Below are 20,988 nucleotides of genomic sequence, written 5' to 3'. Positions count from 1 at the left end.
AAATGCAATGAAAAAGGGAAACATTACTTACTGCCTGGAACTGTCTGCACCCTCACTCGCCCTCTGCAGGAGTGCCCCAGCCAGACATCGTGTGGTACAAGGACGCCGTGCCCATCGGCCCGGTGAAGTATCCCAGGTACCGGGTGCTGGTGGGAGGCAGCCTGCAGGTCAACGGCCTCCTACCTGACGACACCGGCATGTTCCAGTGCTTTGCCAGAAATGCTGCAGGAGAAGTTCAGACCAACACCTACCTGGCTGTTACCAGTGAGTGTGCCAGCAACTCCTCACTAAATCATTTTCCATAATTACTGCTATTAAAGCTCGATGTGTTTTGTTAAAATTCATAATTAACTCTTATTCAAATAATGTTAACAAGTTTGCAGCTCTCTCAAGACCCTTGTCAGATTCATAAAAGGACCAGTAATAGCTTTACAAAAATGGAAAGCAATTCCCAGCAGCAGGACGGAGAAGAGTAGGAATACATTTGTTCTTTAAATTCATCATTATGATGACTTGTGCAACTTCTTCCTCAAATATAACTGCAGAGTAAATCATAGAAGGTTGTTGTTGTTTTATGTAATGTTGGGGCCGATCCGATCCAGTATTGTTATTATAAAACCTTAACTGGGGTTGCCATAGCAATCTGCTCTCTGCTGGCTCTTTGTATGTGACGCCTTCTTAACCTACAGGTTAAACAAATTGCTCTGGAAGTATTTTGTATAGTTTTTGCTCTTTTGATAAGAAGCACTGTGGTTTTACTGCAGCCTCATGTAACCTTACACATAATACTACTGTACCATGGCTACAGTGGCACTGTTGTTGGGTTGGTCCAGTCCTTAGTTCTGGACCAGAACTGGCCAAAGTTGGCCCACTATGAGATCCAATTTGTTTTCATGCAAAATAATAAATCGATTAATTAAAAAATACATATGATGAAGTTCATGCTGTTTAATTTTGTAAGGTAAAAATGCCCTTTAAACATTATTATTGATTATTTTCATAGTGCTAAGTTAGCTGTGCAGCTAGTGGTTTGGACTGGGAGCTCGGGAACAAGGGGAGAATAAGTGCTTACATCGTTAGCATAGGAGCTTTTGACGGGAACGGGCTGGGGCTAGCTGGTTAGCATGCTAACTTCAGTAGATATCCCTGAACACAACAATGCATAAACATTTAAAATGTCAAAACTGCTATTTATTCATATTCTGTAGATAATTTGAGTACGTTACTCCTACATATCACCCCTTTAACAAGACAATACAAAATAGGTGCTTCACTTTTGGGCCTATGATGCACCAGGAAGTTTTACCCCTGTTCTAGACTGAAACATTGAAACATAATGGCAGATTGGATTGCCATGAAATCTTTTACTGACATTCATCACATGAATTTATTTTTGTTTTTCAGAAATATTTCAACTTTAAATCTGTTTTTTTTCTCTATGTAAACTGAAAACGATCCCTCCACAGCTACATAAAAACAGACCCGACCTTAATACCGTACTGGCTGCCTTACTCTAATCACCTGAGTCACTGTGCATGTGTTGATGTGTTTTTTTCTCACTTTGTCACTTCTGAATTTTAAAAAATCACTAGTAATTTTACTCTCCCTGTGCAACTGTTTGGCAAGTTTCTGACATCTAATTTTCTTCACTCCGTCTCACTTCCTGCTGCCTTCACTCCACGCTGCAACAATTTCTCAGAAAATCGTGATATTTTTCTCTCGCTTAGTCATTCCCTTCCTCTCTTTCTCCTGCATCCAGATCTCATCTCGCCATCTCCCGCTTTTTCCTCAGCAACGTCCACGTCCCCACTTCTTCCATTCCTGTGTCCTCAGATCAGCACTGCTGCTATGACAAACTCTCCATCCCTCCAGGGACTGATACAGTTTTCTGTCATCCTATAAAAGCTTTGATTTATTGCGTATCACAAATAGGGGATTTTAGTTATCTACATATTGCCTCTTTCTGTCTATGCTTCTCCCTCATTTTCCTCCTTCATCCTCCTATACTCTGCGGGTGCAAAGAAATAGCCTGGCAGCAGACAGTCGTGGCACCGAGGTGAAGGCTGTGTCGATCCGTGGAGAATTACCGGGACAAAGCATTGACTAAACACTGAGAATCAGCAGTCTGGCGCTTAGAAAAAAACACGTTTGAAGAGGGGGTTTTGCAACAGACAGTCATTCTCTCACCTCTATAACCCTCTTACCTTCTCTCTTTACTATACTGAGCCTCTCTCTTTTATTCTGTGTGTTTGTCTCCCCTCAGGCATTGCCCCGAATATCACAGCCGGACCCTCCGACAGCACCGTGATCGACGGCATGTCAGTCATCCTGCACTGTGAGACCTCTGGAGCTCCGAGACCGGCTATCACCTGGCAGAAAGGTCTTTGTTAGGCACATACACCTGGAGATTATGACACCCCCCCTCTCTTATCTGTAACACATGCGACCACAGTTTGCCGTGGCTTAACAAATAAAGCCTGATTGGATTCCTTTACCAGGATTTAGTCTGTGCCAGGCTTTTCATGTTTTCAATAGGAGATCAGGGAAACACTGGCCGTGTTTTTCCTCATAATCCTCTTCTTCTCCTATTCTGTCCTCGAATGCCTCTGTTTTTTTTTCTTTTCCATTCTCTCCACATTTTCTCTATTTATGTATCTCCCTCCTCCATCTTTTTCTTCCTCTTCATACGCTTAGGTGAGCGCGTGCTGGCGAGCGGTTCGGTCCAGCTGCCAAGGTTCACCCTCCTGGAGTCGGGCAGCCTGCTCATCTCCCCCTCGCACATCTCCGACGCCGGGACCTACACCTGCATGGCGAGCAACTCCAGGGGCATCGACGAGGCGTCGGCTGACCTCGTGGTCTGGGGTGAGCGCGCATGTTTAGACGGACGAGACAGACGCCATTTTTAAAAAACACACCTGTCTGAAGTGTGTCGTGAATGTCCGAGCAATCCGTCAGAGAGGTTTGGGAAATGAGGTTGTGCGAAATGATAATAAAAAAGCTGAATCAATTCCTTCAGATACAAAAGCAGTCTTGTGTGCAAGTTTGAACTCATCATCGAGGTGTTTTCTGCAAGAAAAACCATCAAGAAAACAAAATACCAAACAGCAGCATGTCATTTCAACTGAAATGAGTTTTCTGAAATTTGTCTGTCTTGTTTTTTCTTCTTCCTTCCTTCTCAGGAAGATCATTTCGTAGGCTGTTATCTCTTCTGTAACTTGTAAAAAGTCTCTTTCTATGTCCTCTTTTCGTCTCCGCAGCTCGCACCAGGATTACCACCCCCCCACAGGACCAGAGCGTCATCAAAGGAACTAAAGCCATCATGACCTGTGGCGTCACACATGACCCCAGTGTAACCGTCAGGTGAGGATACATTCAATTCAGATTCACTGTATTTGTCCCTGAGGGGCCGTAGATTAGTACAATTACAAGTATCGTGATACAGGAACATACAGGGCAGCAAGACGAAGAAGAAGATGGTGTTATCCTTTATTTTTCCTTCTTGTAACCAGTAACAAAGCTCGAAATCAACAATCTGTCTCTGAAGAATTTATGGTTGTGTACTTTCCTTCAACAGCACAGCCGTGTGTTTTCTATTTTTAGCTGCATTTTACTGATACACAGCTGAATTGATTGACCACCCAGTGTGCTTCATTAGCTGCATTTACATGGACTCCACTGATAATGGGAATAATGGCCCAGTGAGAATGTCGGAGGTAACATCAGGTGATGTGAACGAGTATGAAACATGACGACAGCAAAACAAAACTGCTCTGCGCGTGACACAACTTTATCTGTAGGAGACGTTTAAAGATTTAGGGATTGTTGAATGTTTCATTAGAAAACAGCAGACATGCAAACGGCCCGCTTCTTCTTCTTCTTCTTCTTCTTCTTCCTTCATTTTCTTCTTCTTTCTTCATTTTCTTCTTTTTTCTTTTTCATTTTCTTCTTCTTCTTTTTGTTGTTGTTGTTCTTCTTCTTCCATTCTTCTTCTTCTCCTCCTCCTCCTTCTTCTTCTTCTTCTTCTTCTTCTTCTTCTTCTTCTTCTTTCTTCTTTGTCTTTCTACTTCTTTCTTCTTCTTCTTTTGTAATATTTCTGGCAGAAGCACTTTGAGCATGTGAAGTTTGTTCACCTTTGTGTTATAGTTGTCTAGTCACTGAGGTTATATTGTGATTAGACGCGTTGGGGCGTGTAAACAGGTTGTTCGGTGTCTAGATAAACAGCTAACTTGGGACCTTTAATTAAAATGATTTCAGTCATGTTGAAGAAACAGAGTTCATGTCACTGCAGCTAACTGAGATGTGTTTTTAATCATTTCGGCACCACTACGGAGATCCGCAGCACAGAGGAATATCTATCCCAGGCTTTGGCTACACAGGCAAATACTGGCCAGTGTGATGCATTCATTGTTGGTTTTGATCTTTTTCACGGGAATATTTAGCAATTAGAATAATACGAGCCAGACTTGTTTCCTTTAAAGGTGTCCACAGTGTCCACAGATCAAAAAAAAGGATGAGCTTCAAAGTTGAGGAGCCACAGCCTCAAAGCCGTGGCATCCTTTGGTTTGACCAACAAGCCCTGATCAGAAGACCTTTGCTAATGCACCCAGCGTGGCCGCGATCACAAATCCTCAATTGGATTCTGATGGTGGATTCCATTTTGCTCATGTAGAAGCATTTCTGTGTTCGTTACGCTCGACGCTTTAAAGTGAATCCCGTAGAAAGAGCAGTTGTTGAGCTGTTGTGGCCTGTAGATCTGGTCATAAAGATTCTTCATCCGCAGTTGTTACTTGCTGTATTGTTCATCGACACCTTTGCTTGTTAATGAGTCATTTAATACCCTGAGCACAGAGTATTTACTATTTACCTCTCTGTATCTTACTCTGTGCTGCTCCTCTTCCCCCCACAAGAACGATAATACACGCATCGAAATATAATCACTGCTCAAACACAGAAAGCCGCGTCCCCAGTAGGCCCGCGGTTTGTGCAAAGCAAACACACACGGCGGGTTAAACATGTTTGTCGAACCGCCGATGTGCACGTACGTCACGACGAGGAAGACTCTCACACCTCACACATCAGCCTACCGCCTCGGTCCGAACCAGCGCGACACAACAGACGCTGCACTGAACTCCGAGCTTGTAGCCGACATCAAAGGGCGATCAATAGACCATTCTGTCCCCTTTCTACATCTGACGCCGCGTTTGAGCCGTGCAGGTTTGATGAGTGTTTGATATGCAGCCGTCAGCCGCTATGATATGCATGCGGGGCAGCTCTGATGGCAGGTTTGAAGAGACAGGGGAGAGAAGGATGAAATACCTCACTAATAACCTTCTTCTCGGGTTGTGGTGCAATAAAAGACGAGCACACTGTCAGTTTGCCCGTCGCTTTACTGTCAACACGAGTTAACCTGCCGTCTAAAGCTGCGGTTCAGATTTTCCAGCAGGTGGTAACGAAATGAAATGCAAGCCGGGTTTTAGAAATGATAAGATGATGTTCAAGCACTTACTCGGGCACTAGAGACATTTGAGAATCTCATCTGAGAATGTGTCCGACATTGACACAGAGAGTGAATCAGCACCGGCAGACACCCTTGGATATCTTCTGAATTCATTTTCACATTTGAAACAGATCAGTACATTTTCACCCCGTCGACACCTGCTACTAAAATAGGATCTGTATCCATCCATATGATCTTGCCCTTTGCGTTTACACCTGGTGTTTTTAATGCATTTATTGTTATCAGTGAGATATCAGAGCAAAACCTGCCCATGGTGGCAAATCAGCCAAATCCCCTTAAAAAATCACAGAGTTCTGTGAGTTATTGGGTCGGTGAAACTTTCTGAAAATTGTGAGATGCTGTCCATGACTAATTCGTCATTATCTGTCCCCTCTTGTAAATTCGGCACATGTAACACATTGTGTTACGCCCGTCTTTGTATAAAAAATACGGCGTCCGTTTGTCCCGATGTGGTGCAGTAAAGGCGTGCCGGCCGCTCTGTGACTAGATAAATCAAATACTTTGTTAACAGCAGATAAGCTGCACAGATGAGTGAAACTCACACAATTATTTTTTTTTCTGTAGATCCCTTTCATTTTTCACACATTCTGCAGAATAATTCCATCTTCCATCTGGTACTTGAGTGGCACAGAATAAATGTATAATCAGTTATTAGCAGAGAGCCTTTTGTTAGATTTACAACAGATATCTTTATTATTGTTATGTCGTGTACAGATGCCAGCCTCTGTTGTAAAGATTGCATTTACACCTGCCTCAGATCTGAACACAGCGTGAAGCCGGAGGAGCTTCAAAATCTGGTCAGGCAGCTCTGATCGCATTAAATGCACGTGTCCAGATACAGATCACATCTTTATACCAGGTGTAAATGAGGTCTTTCTGTAAAAAAAAATAAGCTGCCAGTAGTTTAATCTTTCATCAAAAAAAGTAATTACAGCAAGCTGTCCGCTTTGATCGAGTGTGTTTTTGTTTTTCTGCTGGAAATGTGCAGTTTACAGTGAGGAGGAAGGCTCAGAGTGAGGGGTGTGTTAGGCAGCTGTCAGTATTTGTGATATGTTTTAATGCACCGACCCAACATTTGAATAAAAAGGTTAAAGGTTCCTTCAGATTGAACAAAGAGCTCATTTTTCCCGCCTCATTTCCTGCCGCCTACAAAAGAAAGCGAGTTTGTTCAGGGTCCACTCACAACTCTCTTGACTTTGAGCAGTCGCGCTGTAAAAAATAAAGCACTTCATACTCACACTTGAACACATTTATTCTGTTCAAGTTCAGGATCTTTTCTTGTTACCGCGCAGCAAGGCCAGTGGAGTTTAATATCTGTCCACTATTCTTCAAAACATTTTAGATTTTGGGAATTGCGGACTCTGGCCAGAAAAATTTGGACTTCTTACTGTGTTTTGCCTTCGAAGCCCAAATGAGTGTTAGAGATCAGTCCAGTTTAATCAAAGTTCTTCAGTAATTGGATGGAGGCTCGCACTTCTTGCCTTGTTTGACTTAGTTGTATCAAAAACTAGTGAGTAACAACCGTTTAACAAAAACCCGCAATTACCCTTTTAAAAGGATTATTTAGTTCATATCAGCATCCTCTGTATGTTGCAGCTGTTTGACTGGTGCTGTTGATGAACTGAAGGTGCAGCAGGTGGTGCACGATGGTGGTGGTGATGTTGATGAAGTTAAAGGGTCTAGCTGCTGTATGAAAACACTCAGAAATATTCAGAAATATGTCAGAATTTAAGTCAGAAACATTGAAAATTTAGCTGGATATCCACTGAAGTTAGCATGCTAACCAGCTAGCCCCATCCCAGTCCAAAGCTCCTGTGCCCGTGGTGTTAACATTAACCCTCCCCTGGTACCTGAGCTCCCAGTCCGAACCGCTAACTGCACTGCTGTCTGAGCTAACACGCTAAGAGCAGCTACAGTTAGCAGTGAAATTGCTGATATGCTGCCCCGTTTGTTTGGAGTGTGAGTTTTACCAGTTCTAACATATTGCACCTTTTAACCTTTAAACAATAAAGTGTGTAACTTCTGTGAGGTTGTGATGTCACGAGCAGACACTGAGTCAGCAGAGGTTCTGGGAAAAAATCTGTTCTGTCAATCAGGACAAACCGGGTCACTGGTTCCATTCATCTCATCCAACTGGGGTTCAAAAGTCACTGCCCTTAGCCACGACCACCCCCCCAGGTCGGCTGTGGTTGCAAAAAACACAGGCTGAGCTGCTGCCTGCTCAGGCCTGTCAGAGCTGACCAGTCAGAGCAGACTGGCCTTAAAGAGACAGAGTGTTAAAACGAAAAGAAGAAAAAATCATGTAAACAAAATAAAAGTATGAACCCGAAAATGACAAACATGGGACCTTAAGTGAAAATATGAACAACAGATCAGCTGACTGATATTGTTGTGTTCTAGGCACATCTGGGAGAAAGAGGGCTCGGTGATCAGCGTCCAGTCCATCCCACGCATGCGACTGGATTCAGACGGCACCCTCCACATCTCCCAGACCTGGTCAGGGGACATAGGAACGTACACCTGCAGAGTCACCTCCGTCGGCGGCAACGACTCTCGCAGCGCACACCTCCGCGTCAGGTAAGCACCCTCCGCCTCCGTGACTCGCTCGACTTTTCCCTCTTTCCTTTCTCACTCACCTTCTTCTTCCTCCAATATTCTCCGTGCACAAGCATGTTCTCTGAAGCACAAAGCCAGACTCATGCACGCGCCTCCAACCCCAAACCTTTCACCGCCATCCTGCTGTTTCTTACTGACACCTCTGAGTCATTTCCACTTAAATGACACCTGCTCTTCCTCACCTCGCCTGTCCTCATTCTCACCTGACACACTTGCATCCCCAGGGGACCCCTCCCCCACTACCTTCATATTCCCTGTCTGTGAGACTACACACACACACAGACACACACACACACACGCACACACACACACAGACACACACACACACACTTCTTGTCATCTCAAATCTCCTCTCTCCCTCCAAAAACTTTTCCTGCTCTTGTTGCACGGTGTGTCACTGCAGAAAAGGATGAACTTAATATGAATGAGACATCTAACTTTCTGTCTGCCAAAGTGATGGACCGACTGGCTGATTGTTTGTGTCTCCCCTTTGTCCCCCCTATTGGCGTCTCGTTTGACTGAGTAACTGTCTGTATCCGTTCATTCCAATAAGGTTTATCTACCAGTCTGTCTGCGCTTATCAGAATTTATGGCTGAATGAATTAATGATCCTCAGCTTTGGCCTCGTTTATTCATGTCTTTGTCTGTGCATTTTCCTCCGATCCGTCTCCAATCCATCCCTCCCCCCTCTGGTGATATCTATCTCATTTTGTCTGCCTGTGTCCATCTTGACAAGGAACCATCTTCTGCAGTCTTGTCTTGCCACGTTTCATCACCTGTCTACCTGATCTCACTGCTATAAAACATTCAGCTGCACTTCAGATTTGGACAAAGACGCGTTCAGAGAAGACCTAAAATGCCCTGTAGCTCTTCTGTCCCTGCGGACGGATTAACTGTGACGGGAGAGATTCTTTTATTTATCGAAGTTGTCCCGGTGTTCCCTGCAGGCAGCTGCCCCACGCCCCCGAGAACCCTACAGCCCTGCTGAGCACATCTGAGAAAAGAGCCATCGACCTGGCCTGGGCCAAGCCTTTTGATGGGAACAGTCCCCTCATACGCTACATCCTGGAGGTTTCTGAGAACAGTAAGTCACATCTTAGCAGTGTTTGTGCATCGTAGGCTTACGTACATCTCAGCATTTCATCTCCAGCGAGCAACAAACGTTACAACGTTGATTTCTGGGCGTCTTTTCACCCTCAGCTGAACTGCGGTTACAACATCAACATATCACAAACACAAATTTGTGCTCAGCTGTATGTTGAAGAGAGACAATATTGATTAGCGTGAAGGTATTTTATCCAAAGTCATATTGCCGTAACTTCGAGGCGTATAATGTTTTATATAAAATGTCATAAATATGGAGCTATATAGGCCGTGAGCTGCCGACAAGATGCTTCAAGGACGTTGCTATTGCAGCAGTTCTATGCATTAATGTAAAATAAGACATACTACCGTGAAGCACATGCGTAGCACGGCTGATGAAATGGTTGCAGCTCAAAAGACAAGCAGCACCTTCAGACGGCCAACCAGGGCCGATGGTTCGATCCGTAACCCTGCGGTGAAATTATTGTAGAGACATTTTTTTAATCCTCTACAATGTGCAGATAATAGAAATACCTAGCCTGATAGCCTAAAAGTGAAAGTATAACCACCTTCAATGTCACTTTTGAACGAATGCTCACGGGGCATTTCTGTGAGGAAAAACTGAATGACAATGACAAGTGTTTCTTTGTTTTTCAAAGAACTTAACAAACAATTGATCGATGAGACTTAAAAAGAACGTCCATCGCTGTGTTTCATCTGTGTTTAAGTTGGATGAGTGAAAGAGACACAGTTTGTCACTTAACAGCTCTGCATGTAACAGGAATGTTGATACACTGAGGAACTGTGTTATTCTGCAGCTCTCTCGGCTCTTTTTCTCAGCGTGACTCGTTTTATTGAACGCATTTGAATTTTAAATTGTGACCTGCAGTGACAAAATGATCACAGGCATGTGAAAGTGAAAATCCCTCCTGAATATTAGTGAAATCTTACAAAAAATGTTTTATGGGACGTTGAGGCACAACGGTTAGCATAGCGGTGAATGACGTGTGTGGACGTGTGTAACAAGGTGTAAAACTTGCTTTCCTTTTGTTCTAGATGCTCCCTGGGCCATCCTGCTGGCCAATATCGAGCCAGAGTCCACAGCAGTGACGGTCAATGGCTTGATCCCGGCGCGCTCCTATCAGTTCCGCCTCTGTGCCGTTAATGATGTGGGGAAGGGGCAATTCAGCAAGGAGACAGACCGGTGAGCTCCAGCCAGATCCTATATCTATTCCAACCCCCTCCGCATCAATACTATTACAGTTTTTTTGTCACTTTTATGGAGGTTATACAAAATACCAGCATCTGTTTTCCACCAAAACATCCCTTAATGGTCTTCTGATTTATTAGCACGCTGTTTAAACAGCAATAGCAACAAGAAATCTTGGAAAATGTCAAAAACAAAAACAGAATCATGAACAGAACTTGGAGGTAAATGGCGTGTCGTGCTCATGAAATACGTTACCTAGACAACCGGTTTGACTGATCCCTTCAGTCAATAGCCGGTGAAGAGGGACAACATAGGTGTAAGCCTACCAAAGCGGGTACACACACAGACATGCACAATCACATGTAAACACACACAAACACCCACAGGCTCTCACATTCTGACAGCCGCGGGAGGGATTTAGGTCCGAGGCGACATCGGGTTTGGCCTCGCACAACTTCAAGCACTCATTCCTCCCCCCTATGTCCCCCGACCCCCTCTGTCACACCCTCCCTCCCTCCCTCCATCCACCAGTCTGTCATGCCGCCTCACGCTGCCAGCTCGCTAGCCAGAGGAGAGCCACGGGGGGCTCCGTCTGTGTGTTGCAGGGGGGCTGGCATCGAGCGCTCTGTGACGCCATTTGGTACTAAGTCACCACCACTGATCTCACTTCCATCTCTCGCACGCATCCTCTCCACAGGCACTCACAGGTGGTGTTTTGGCGGTGTAAATATATGGCTGCTTAGGTGGCTGAATAGCCCAGGCGTCCTCCTGAGACTCCCTCAGATGTTGTATTAAGGGGAGGGTGGGGGAGCAAAGTCACACAAGGATTGGTCAGGGTTTTTTTTAACAAAGGCAACAAAGAGGTAAGAAACAGTAGGTGACAGAAACAGACGGTTTGTAGTCGGTGCTTCAGTGTAAATTATACAGGTGTGCAGCTTTAAATGGATATGCTTCATATGCATGTTTTTTTTTAACAGGAAATCTTCTTTTTATATTCTTGTTTCTTATATGTGTGTTTGTTTGGCCCCTCAGAGTCTCTCTCCCAGAGGAGCCCCCCAGTGCTCCTCCCCAGAATGTCATCGCCAGCGGCCGGACCAACCAGTCCATCATGATCCAGTGGCAGCCTCCGCCAGAAAGCCACCAGAACGGCATCCTCAGGGGCTACACAGTCCGGTAAGATCCCTGTTTATCCAGCCCCTCCGCTGACACCTGTCCGTTCCTTACTTGTTATTTTTGAAAAGGTGGAAGTTACAAGCATGGATTCAGTCCAGCGTGAGGTTTTCCCTCGTGTCCTGTTCTTTAAAACAGGGATCTCCAAATTGGATCTTGGAAGGAAGTAGGAAAACATCTGCCTATCATGGCAATAGGAACTCATCACTCAAATCATCATAAAATTGATCAGTTTAATACTATTCTTATCTCCGTTCCCTGTTCATTATCTCACTATCGTCTGCTGCTGGAGTCACGTCACACACTGTATGTTTCCCTGAAGAGCTCCTGCAGTGTCAGTTAACCACTCTGCATTTAAATAATAATTTAGTCTGAGAGAGAAAAACTAAAATTTAATGACTGGTTTGACTTCACAAAACTTTAGCGCCTCTAATAGGCAGAGTCAGCAATATGCCAAACTGACTGTAATTCCTGTAAACATGTAATTAGTTTGGGTTTCTGTCAGGCTTTTTATTCATTACATCCAAATGAAACAGCAGGTGCTTTTCCAGACAACAGTCAGTGCCGTCAGTGGTTTTTAATTGCTTGTTTGCTGGTGCGTTGTCTCCCCCTAGCAGGGAGTCAAGTGTACTGCAGGTCCTGGCTCCAGCAGCAAAGCAGTGTTGTCCTCCTCTCAGGGTGCACACGCAGGTTTTTATTTTGTGGAATAGTCCAGAATTCAGAGTTCATATGTGTTTTCCTCAGGTACCGTCTGACCGGACTGCCTGTCGACTACCAGATCAAGAACATCTCCAGTCCAGATGTGACCAACTTGCTGCTGGAGGACCTCATCATCTGGACCAACTATGAGATCGAGGTGGCCGCCTACAACGGGGCGGGTTTGGGCACTTTCAGCCATAAAGTCACTGAGTGGACTCTGCAGGGAGGTGAGCACTCATATCATCAATATTATTGATCCAAGCCGAGCTGATCTGCTGACCATTTTCTTTCTTAATTATTGAATGTGTCATTTTCAATGAGTCCGCATTTATCTGTGCTAATTTTAAGCTTTAAAGCGAGATGATTATTCATGATTAATAAGGCCGGGATGCAACATCCTCTGAGTGCAGCGTCGTTGCTATCCAACAACAAAACTCTTCTACTTTGCATCGAGTTTATTTTTATCTCTGACTGAAATCATCTACTAAAAGCCAGTGCTGACTGATGCTCAACTGCATTAGCATTAAATCTTCTTTGTACCGACCACACAAAGGCGTGACATCCCCCTGAAATCCATAAGCAGCTCACACAGTCTCAAACAAACCCACAGAGAGCTGTGGTATTAGGTGTGAGTGTCATCAGAAAGAGAGTGATGGCAGTATCTGCCCTGACCTGTGCAGCAGCGATCAATACTGACATCAAAATAGATGCAGGCAGACTTCCAGCAGTCAGCTGAGAGGTGCTCTCACACCTTTTGTTTTTCATCTTTTTTCCTTCCCCCTCTCTGTTTCCCCCTTTTCTCCCTCTCCTCCTCGTCCTTCCCAGTACCCACCATCGCCCCCGGTAACGTGCAGGCCGAGTCGGTCAACTCGACGACTATCCGTTTCACGTGGACGGCGCCCAACCCGCAGTTCATCAACGGCATCAACCAGGGCTACAAGGTCAGTAGCCGCCCGCCACCAGCAGCCATCACGTCCATTGACAGAACTGTCAGAGCTGAACTTGTTGTACCACATCTCCTGTGTGAGGAGGAGGGAGGGAGGGAAGAGCCAGGGGGCAGAAAGATATTTGGCTCCGGCGTGAACGATGGACTTTGTTCACCCATTTGTCAGTCGGAGGTCATTCTCTTTATCGTCGCGGCAATTTTTCATACGTATTTATTGTGAAGCCGTGTGCACGTAATGATGAATGTCTTCATTATTTTGTCATGGGCTCTTGAACGTAGTCCATCTCTCTGTCTCTCACACATGCCTCATTGAAACAAATGTACTCCAACCCACCGGGAATCATAAAGCCACATCCATACGGCAGTTTTATTTTCCCGTCGACTCCGTTGAGATTTAATTATGTCACTGGGTTTTTTTTTTGCCCTTCGTTTTTGTCTGTCTATTCAACAGCGCTCCACAGGGCCTCACTCAGCTGGGTGGGAGAGGGTCACTGTACAGACCCAGTCTGAATTTTAAATACCAGATTTTTTCTCCAGGGAGAGACTTAAGCAGCGGTGAGATAAAGAGAGTTTGCAGAGTGTGAAAGGTGATGGAAAAGTGGGGCAAGAGGAAGAATGTCAGGGAGAGGTGGAGAGTGGCAGACAGTCGAGCATCTTTCCCTCTGACATCCTCTTGCCAACTTCTTACTTTCCCTCCAAGCTCTCTCGCTCTGGAACTGGAACTCAAACCCAACAGACCTGCCATCAGGACTCATTACCTAAGCACCTAATCGGTCCCCTAATCCAGATCCCATTTTGCAGATGCTATATTGTCCCCAATCATCAGCATTGTATCTATCTCTGGAGCCCTACCTCTCTCTGCCTCTCCCAGTCGAAACCTCTTCAGGGCATCTTTCTAAATATATTTGGCAGAGCCGTGACGCCAAAAAAAAACCCTCAGAGAGTCTCAGGACGACCAGAGAGAGACACTAATGTTAGTTTTGTGAGAACAAATGTGTGAGAGTTATTACTGAGAATAGAAAGTAGCTGCGTTATTTTCGGCTGTCTGGCTAATTTCCTTCACACCCGCTCGTCTGTTTTTAGTTGCTCGCCTGGGAACGTGGCAAAGACGACGACGTTTCCATGGTGACGGTGCGGCCGAACTTCCAGGACAGCGTCCACGTGGGATATGTGACAGGTCTGAAGAAGTTCACCGAGTATTACACCTCCGTGCTGTGTTTCACCACGCCCGGTGACGGCCCCCGCAGCCCGCCCAAAGCGTTGAGGACACACGAGGACAGTAAGTGACTTTTACTTCCACGGTTTTCTCTCCTGTGGTGGCGGAGGGGACACGAGCGTCTCAGAGTAACACGTCCTGCGGGCGAGATCTATTATTCATGCAGAACGAAGTTGTAGAGAGGCGCTAATGACTGAGTATATTCTGCATCCAGCCAGGATCATCATAATTGGGGACTTAGTTCCCTTAGAGATTATTGGTTAAGCTTTTAAAAAACTCTTAATTTCCTTCAGCTTGTCATCAGACGGTTTTGCAAGCAATTATCTTGTTTTTTGCTGATTCTATTGTAAACATATTTTAAAATGCAAATGCTGTGGCTAAAAAGTCCAGCGTGCCAGCTAATCAGCAGTGAATTTATACCTTATGCAGATTGCCTCGTTTGCCCGTTGGCCTTACTCATTATTCTTATTTTGTCCCTGTCCAGCCCCCGGTGCTGTGGGTCACCTGAGCTTCACGCAGATCCTGGACACCTCGCTCAAAGTCAGCTGGAGCGAGCCCGGCGAGAAGAACGGAGTTCTCACAGGTACATTCGCTTCACGTCCCAAATTATACTCGTAGTGAGGAGAGAAAGACAGGAAAACAGTTTGTCCGCTCTGCTGAGAGAGAGCATTCACAAGTGGCAGCGCCGAGGCGGAACTGAGATTGGAAGATTTTTGTTGTGCATTGCTTTTTAACGACCTCATTTAGCGAGCCCGGTACATGTACACACATAGGACAGCTACTTTACTCAATTGTTGTTTATTTTATCTGCCAACTACTGCCCAGGCCTCATGAGCTTATAAGACACCAAGTATACCAATGCAGCAGTGAGACAACACTTGTCAGAAAATAATACAACTTCTTACATAAAACATTACGTTGGAAACAAAGAACACTGTCTCCTTTCCCAAGTTCTGCAAATAAAGTAAAATCTGTCACAAGCAATGCTCCCTTTTCTAAAACACAACTCTTTTATAATGAAGACGTGAAGTGATGAAGGGCGTTTTACAAAGAGAAAAACAAAAAAAAAGCACAGCCTTTAAATCATCATATTCTATAAAGAGAAATAAAACATCAAAAAAACATGGACTGTTTTCAGTTTCATCCAAGTTGCATTTTCTCCTCAGGGAGACGATAAATCTCACCTGTTTCTGTAGCTATTGGTGAAAGAGATCTGAAGCTTTTGGTAATATTCTGCTCATGAGGCTGTCCGTTAGATGTTTTTTTTTACAGAACACCAACACAACATCTCTCTTCATGCATGTGGAATGATCTGTGCAGAGTGTCACGTATACGATGCTGTTACCTGTTTTGAAAAATGAAAAGTTGATTCCTCTTTACAGTAGTCTGACTCAGGACTGTTGGTATGAGCCGCTGCCATTGGCCGACTGTTTCATGTTAGCGTTTTCAAACTCTTCCTCGCTAAGGGACGCGACAACAACCTCTCAGCTAACTTGCATGCTTGAATTATCCTGATCCGGATCATGTTTGAGAGGTGCATGCTGGTTTGAAAGGAAAAGGGTATAAAACATTGAGATAACACCACTGGCTGGCAGTGTCCTCCTATCCAGGGGACCATCTTTGACAAGGTCCCTCTTAAGCCAGCCTGGCAACATGTTTTTTACTTCACTATCTGCTAAAACCAAATGTTTTAGGGTTTTTCTTGCCCCTATGTTCCAGTTTATGCCCTAATAAATCCAGCTTAGGCCCCTAACCCTGACCCTAACTGATAGCTAGCTTAATAAGTCCGGCTTGTGCACCTAAACCTAACCCTTCGCTGGTTGTTCGAGGTACGAACAAACTCAAGCCAGCAGCTGTCGCCTTGTCTTTAGCGAGGAATTTAGCCATTTTGACTGCCTCCTCACATGCAAAACAAGTTCTCCCCGACAATGTTGCTGCACCCTGGCCTTTGCACCACCCAAGACGATTGTGATTGGTTTAATGAAATACAAACGAGCCAGATGGTTGTTTTTCTCCTATATCAGAATGAGAATTGGTGCAGGATGTTGATATGTCCATCTATGGTTCAAATTAAAGACTTCATCCCTTCATTCAAAATGTCCACATCAGATATCTTCCCTCTGAGCCCACTGATACTTCTGTCGCAGTTTACACACTTAATTCTTCAGTAAAGAACAAATGCCCGCCGGTGACATTAATATTCAAGTGTTTGCAAAGGTTGAGATTTAGCAGCAATAGAGCAAAGTGTTTTTTTCCCAAACATTTTAAATGCGCTGCACTCTCCCAGGAGACAAACACTGACATGCCATGTGAAATTATTGATTTGGCAAGAAATGCTGCCTAATGCCTTATGCAATCACATGAAAAGAGCTGCTGGCCAAGGAGCAAATTGCATTAACTTTGAGAGGGTAAGCACGCGTGTGTGAGTGTGTGGACGCGAGCGGGAAGAGGATGTGTGTGCGTGCAGGGAGGTATAATCACAGGCTGATTCAATTTTTGATGAAGTTAATTTAATATTTCTGTTAGCTTGCCCCGTTTGCATGCGAGCTGAGAGTCGCTATCGTAAAAACTGCTGTCGGATTCTCCCTGAGAGGATTCACGGCCTGTTGCTGACAACCCTCATCTCTGCCGCTCTTCAGGTTACAGGATTTCGTGGGAGGAGTACAACCGAACGAACACCAGAGTCACCCACTACCTGCCGAATGTCACCTTAGAGTACAGAGTCACCGGGCTCACCGCTCTCACTACCTACACCATAGAAGTGGCGGGAATGACCTCCAAAGGCCAGGGCCAGCTGTCCTCCTCCACCATCTCCTCCGGCGTCCCACCAGGTCAGTAAACAAACAATCAGCACAGCTACAGACGGGTTAGTGCAGCCATATTACAACATATTCAGTCATTTACCCAAGTCATGAAATATTCAGCTCTGCCTTCACCTCAGTATCTCAGAGGTGAATGAAGTTTCAGAGCTGTAACAAAACTTGTGCTTGGTAAACAACAATCTTGTCGTATCTTTACATAAACAACATCCCAATTACTCTGAATGAATTCGTTTTCAGTAGTTTTAATTACTTTCCACTCAAATGAGCGCTACAGAGAGGACTGCACTTCCAAAAGGTTGAGAAGAGTAACTAATGATTAAGTAATTAGTAATTAATGACTCTACTTGGTAACTACTCAGTATTGTGTTTCACTGTAGTGCACAAATAGAGTAACTTTTTTAAAATTATTATTATTATTTTATTCCAAATATGCAAATAGTACAAGGCTTCCTGATTGCTACTAAGCAAATTATTTGCACAACATAATATAGAAATGAAAATTTGAGGAAGTAAAATAATAATAAAGCACAGAAAAATAAATAAATAAATAACTAGTGATTAAGTAATTAGTAAGTAATAACTCAGTAACTACTCAGTATTATGTAACACTTTACCTGAATAGGCACAAAAAACTAATGATTAGGTCATTATTAATTAGTGACTTTACTTGTTAACTGCTCTGTTTTATGTTTCACTTGGAGGTGCACAATCATAATTATTAATTATGAATAAGTAATTAGTAGTTAATCAAGAAGGACTAATGAAAAAAGTGTTCTGTATGTTGATTCACAGTTATTCAGGAATTACTCATCAACGCTTCATTAATTATCAAGTTGTTACACATCAAAGTTTTTTTGACTCTTTACTCTTTTCTTAGATATCCTGCATTTTTAATGTCCTTGTAGGTCAAGCTCCAAAAACACCGGTCACCACTAAGTTTCCCATAATGCACCCCATTGTCGTCTTTCATTGGAGCCTCTTTGTCCCCTAAATGCCATCTTTAACAAACTCCACATCTGCAATTTGTAAAGCTGGCTTTCTCTTAACATTTTTAAAGTCTCTATCCTGAGCCACGATGGCCTTTACTGAACCGTCCTACCTTCCTGCTATATTTACTGTTTCACATTAAACTCAGTGAACACGCTCCATGTTGTCTGGCGCCAGACACAATGAAATCGGACCCCAGCCACCTCAGCTGGGACAGGGGGGAAAAAAAAGCCCATGCACGTTTGCCCCACATCCGTAAAAAATAATAACTCCCACGAGAGCGTTAAAGACAATTTCAGCATTTAATGATTTCATATTTGTAAAATTGTGTAATAGAAATACAGTGCTCGCGTCAATTACCAGAGCAGCATTCAGAGCCTGTACATCTGTGAGACCTGGGAAATGACAGGCTGCTATATTGAGAGCAGGCTTCAGAGCAGCAGTTATGGTCCCCAGAATGGTGATTACTCTCATTGTGTATGTGTAAAGAATACACCTATGCGCCTCCAACTGTGCCATTACAATCCAGCTAAACGCCATCTCAATAATCAGTCATGCAAAGGATTTAGAGATGGTAATTTCACTACGGCAGGTATAATCTGCATTTCATTAAGTTTGAATACACCGGCATTTAAGCAATCTCGGAAAAAAAGATTGCTTAGTGTGCCCATGGAAGTCATTATATCCCTTTTTTAATATTAGTATCCAATATAGCAAAGTTAATATCTTCAGCTAGGATTTATGGGAGCTATATGTTATGCTAGGTTTAATGTTTGTCTCGCGGGAAGCATGAGGGGGAGAAAATATATGAGGAATCAATTGTTTTATGCACAAGCACATTCTCATATATACCTACAGAGGCACATAGAAACAGAAAACATCCGTACATACACAACAATGATATTCATATACACAGAAGATGCCCTCCCGCTGTTCTTTGAATCCCCCCGTTTTCAGATTTGTTCCCCCTTCTAGGATTTCCCAGGGAATAATCCATCCTTATTGTTTACTCAGCTCAAGTGTAAACAGTAGGATATCAGATTGAATCGTATCTCCAGATAACTGCAGTGTAATTGACATTCATGGCTTTGTTCTCCGCCTGTGTACTGTGTGTGAGCGACTTCTTCCAAATCTAATCTGCTCTCGCTGTCTAAGCTGAAGTTGGGTGCACAAGGGAAAAGAGAAATAAGTTGAGATCGCTGAGGAACTATCCTGTGTGTGGTATCTGTGCGGCCAGAAGAGGGTGCTGTGGTTGATAGATTTGTTCCCAGGCAAAGTCTACAAACCAACAGCACCCAGTGTGAGAGGCAGCCAGACAAAATACACCTATAGTAGTTATTTGTCCCTCAGTCTTGCCTCTCTCTTTGTCTAACTTTCCTCTCTGCTCCTTCACAGAGCTTCCTGGTCCTCCCACCAACATGGCAATTTCCAACATCGGCCCTCGCTCCGTCACCCTGCAGTTCAAACCAGGCTATGATGGCAAAACCTCCATTTCTCGCTGGCAGGTGGAGGCCCAGGTGAGCCAGATTTAATCCAGAGCTGAACTTCTAATTTTCCCAATCAAGTCTCTCTGCGTTTGGAGTAATTGAGGCTTCCAGCAGGTCCTTGAAATCCTTGAAAAGTTGTGAATTTAGAGAAAAAATCAACATAAATGGACATTGGTCATTGAAAGTGCTTGAATTTGTTTTCTTCTGTGAAAGAATAGAAGTGGAGTTTTTTTGATGAAAGCCTGCCAGTTCTCATTATGAAATTACCATCTGGAATCTTTCAAGTAATTTGAATGTATCTTCAAACAGTCATATTCTATCATAAAACTGAGGACAGCGCCCAGAAAAGAAAAACAAGTCTTATATCTGCTGCAGTGGGTAAGTTTGTTACAGTTACCTGCCTCCGAAAACACCAAATAACAGCAGCTCGGATTAGGGAGAATGCCTGAGTCAGACCTCCACGGTTGAATTGCTGTAAAGAAATCACTACTGAGGGAGACTGACAATAAAAAGGGAAGGATTGGACCAGTGGAGATCTGTACTTTTGTACTTTTGACTTTTGAGTCCACATATGAGATTTCATGATAAACTGAGAAGGTGAAAAAATGGAAAGAATTTGGGGGAATTAGGCTCTAAAGTCCTTGAAAAAGTCCTTGAATATGATGTTTCAGAAGATGTGGGAACCATCTGGGTCATCTTCCCTATGATGGTGACATAATAGGATTTCAAGATTGAATACAGATCTCATTGACTACTTCACATATAGAGGTTTGTTGTGATACCTACTGAATTCGCTGTGATCTCTGTTGTCTTGCCCTCAGGTGGGTGTCATAGGAGAAACTGAGGACTGGGTGATGGTCCACCAGGTGTCCAACGAGCCTGAGGCACGCTCCTTAGAGGTGCCAGGGCTGAATCCATACACCTTTTACAGGTAACCCTCTGGGAACGATGTCTCCTTCAACATGTCTGTCTTCATTTATGTGTATCTGCTGCATCTGGCACAGTTTTTTGTTGTAAAAGTCCCCCTCCAGTCAGTCAGTTGAATGTTTGTACTTCACTGTGTAGGATGATGTGTTTGCTGAGATCGACACTAGAAGGCTGTTGCTGAAAAGTGTAAAATTTCTCTGTGCTCATTGTAAATCAGATTTAAAGAAGCGGGCCTACGTGCATGATTTGTGACATCACAAGTAGTTTTGAAGCCAATCCTGGTCCAATATTCAGCATTCACAAGTGT

At 44.0% G+C, this 20,988-nt stretch overlaps 1 protein-coding gene across 1 annotated transcript in view; it reads left to right on the top strand.

Annotated features, from left to right (window-relative positions):
• The window catches only part of sdk2b (sidekick cell adhesion molecule 2b), a 283,107-nt gene that overhangs the window by 231,489 nt on the left and 30,630 nt on the right, over positions 1–20,988 (top strand). The window contains exons 9-23 of the mRNA XM_073489748.1: positions 70–264; positions 2,264–2,380; positions 2,695–2,862; positions 3,258–3,360; positions 7,919–8,095; positions 9,082–9,218; positions 10,274–10,421; positions 11,460–11,600; positions 12,342–12,523; positions 13,122–13,237; positions 14,326–14,521; positions 14,943–15,041; positions 17,098–17,289; positions 19,663–19,784; positions 20,576–20,685. Coding sequence (XP_073345849.1) covers positions 70–264; positions 2,264–2,380; positions 2,695–2,862; positions 3,258–3,360; positions 7,919–8,095; positions 9,082–9,218; positions 10,274–10,421; positions 11,460–11,600; positions 12,342–12,523; positions 13,122–13,237; positions 14,326–14,521; positions 14,943–15,041; positions 17,098–17,289; positions 19,663–19,784; positions 20,576–20,685 — 2,203 coding nt within the window. The remainder of the gene's footprint in view (positions 1–69; positions 265–2,263; positions 2,381–2,694; positions 2,863–3,257; positions 3,361–7,918; positions 8,096–9,081; positions 9,219–10,273; positions 10,422–11,459; positions 11,601–12,341; positions 12,524–13,121; positions 13,238–14,325; positions 14,522–14,942; positions 15,042–17,097; positions 17,290–19,662; positions 19,785–20,575; positions 20,686–20,988) is intronic.

The sequence above is a fragment of the Pagrus major genome, chromosome 20, assembly GCF_040436345.1.
Source record: "Pagrus major chromosome 20, Pma_NU_1.0".
In the NCBI taxonomy this organism is placed as follows: Eukaryota; Metazoa; Chordata; class Actinopteri; order Spariformes; family Sparidae; genus Pagrus; species Pagrus major.
This window is presented reverse-complemented; position numbering and strand designations above follow the sequence as displayed.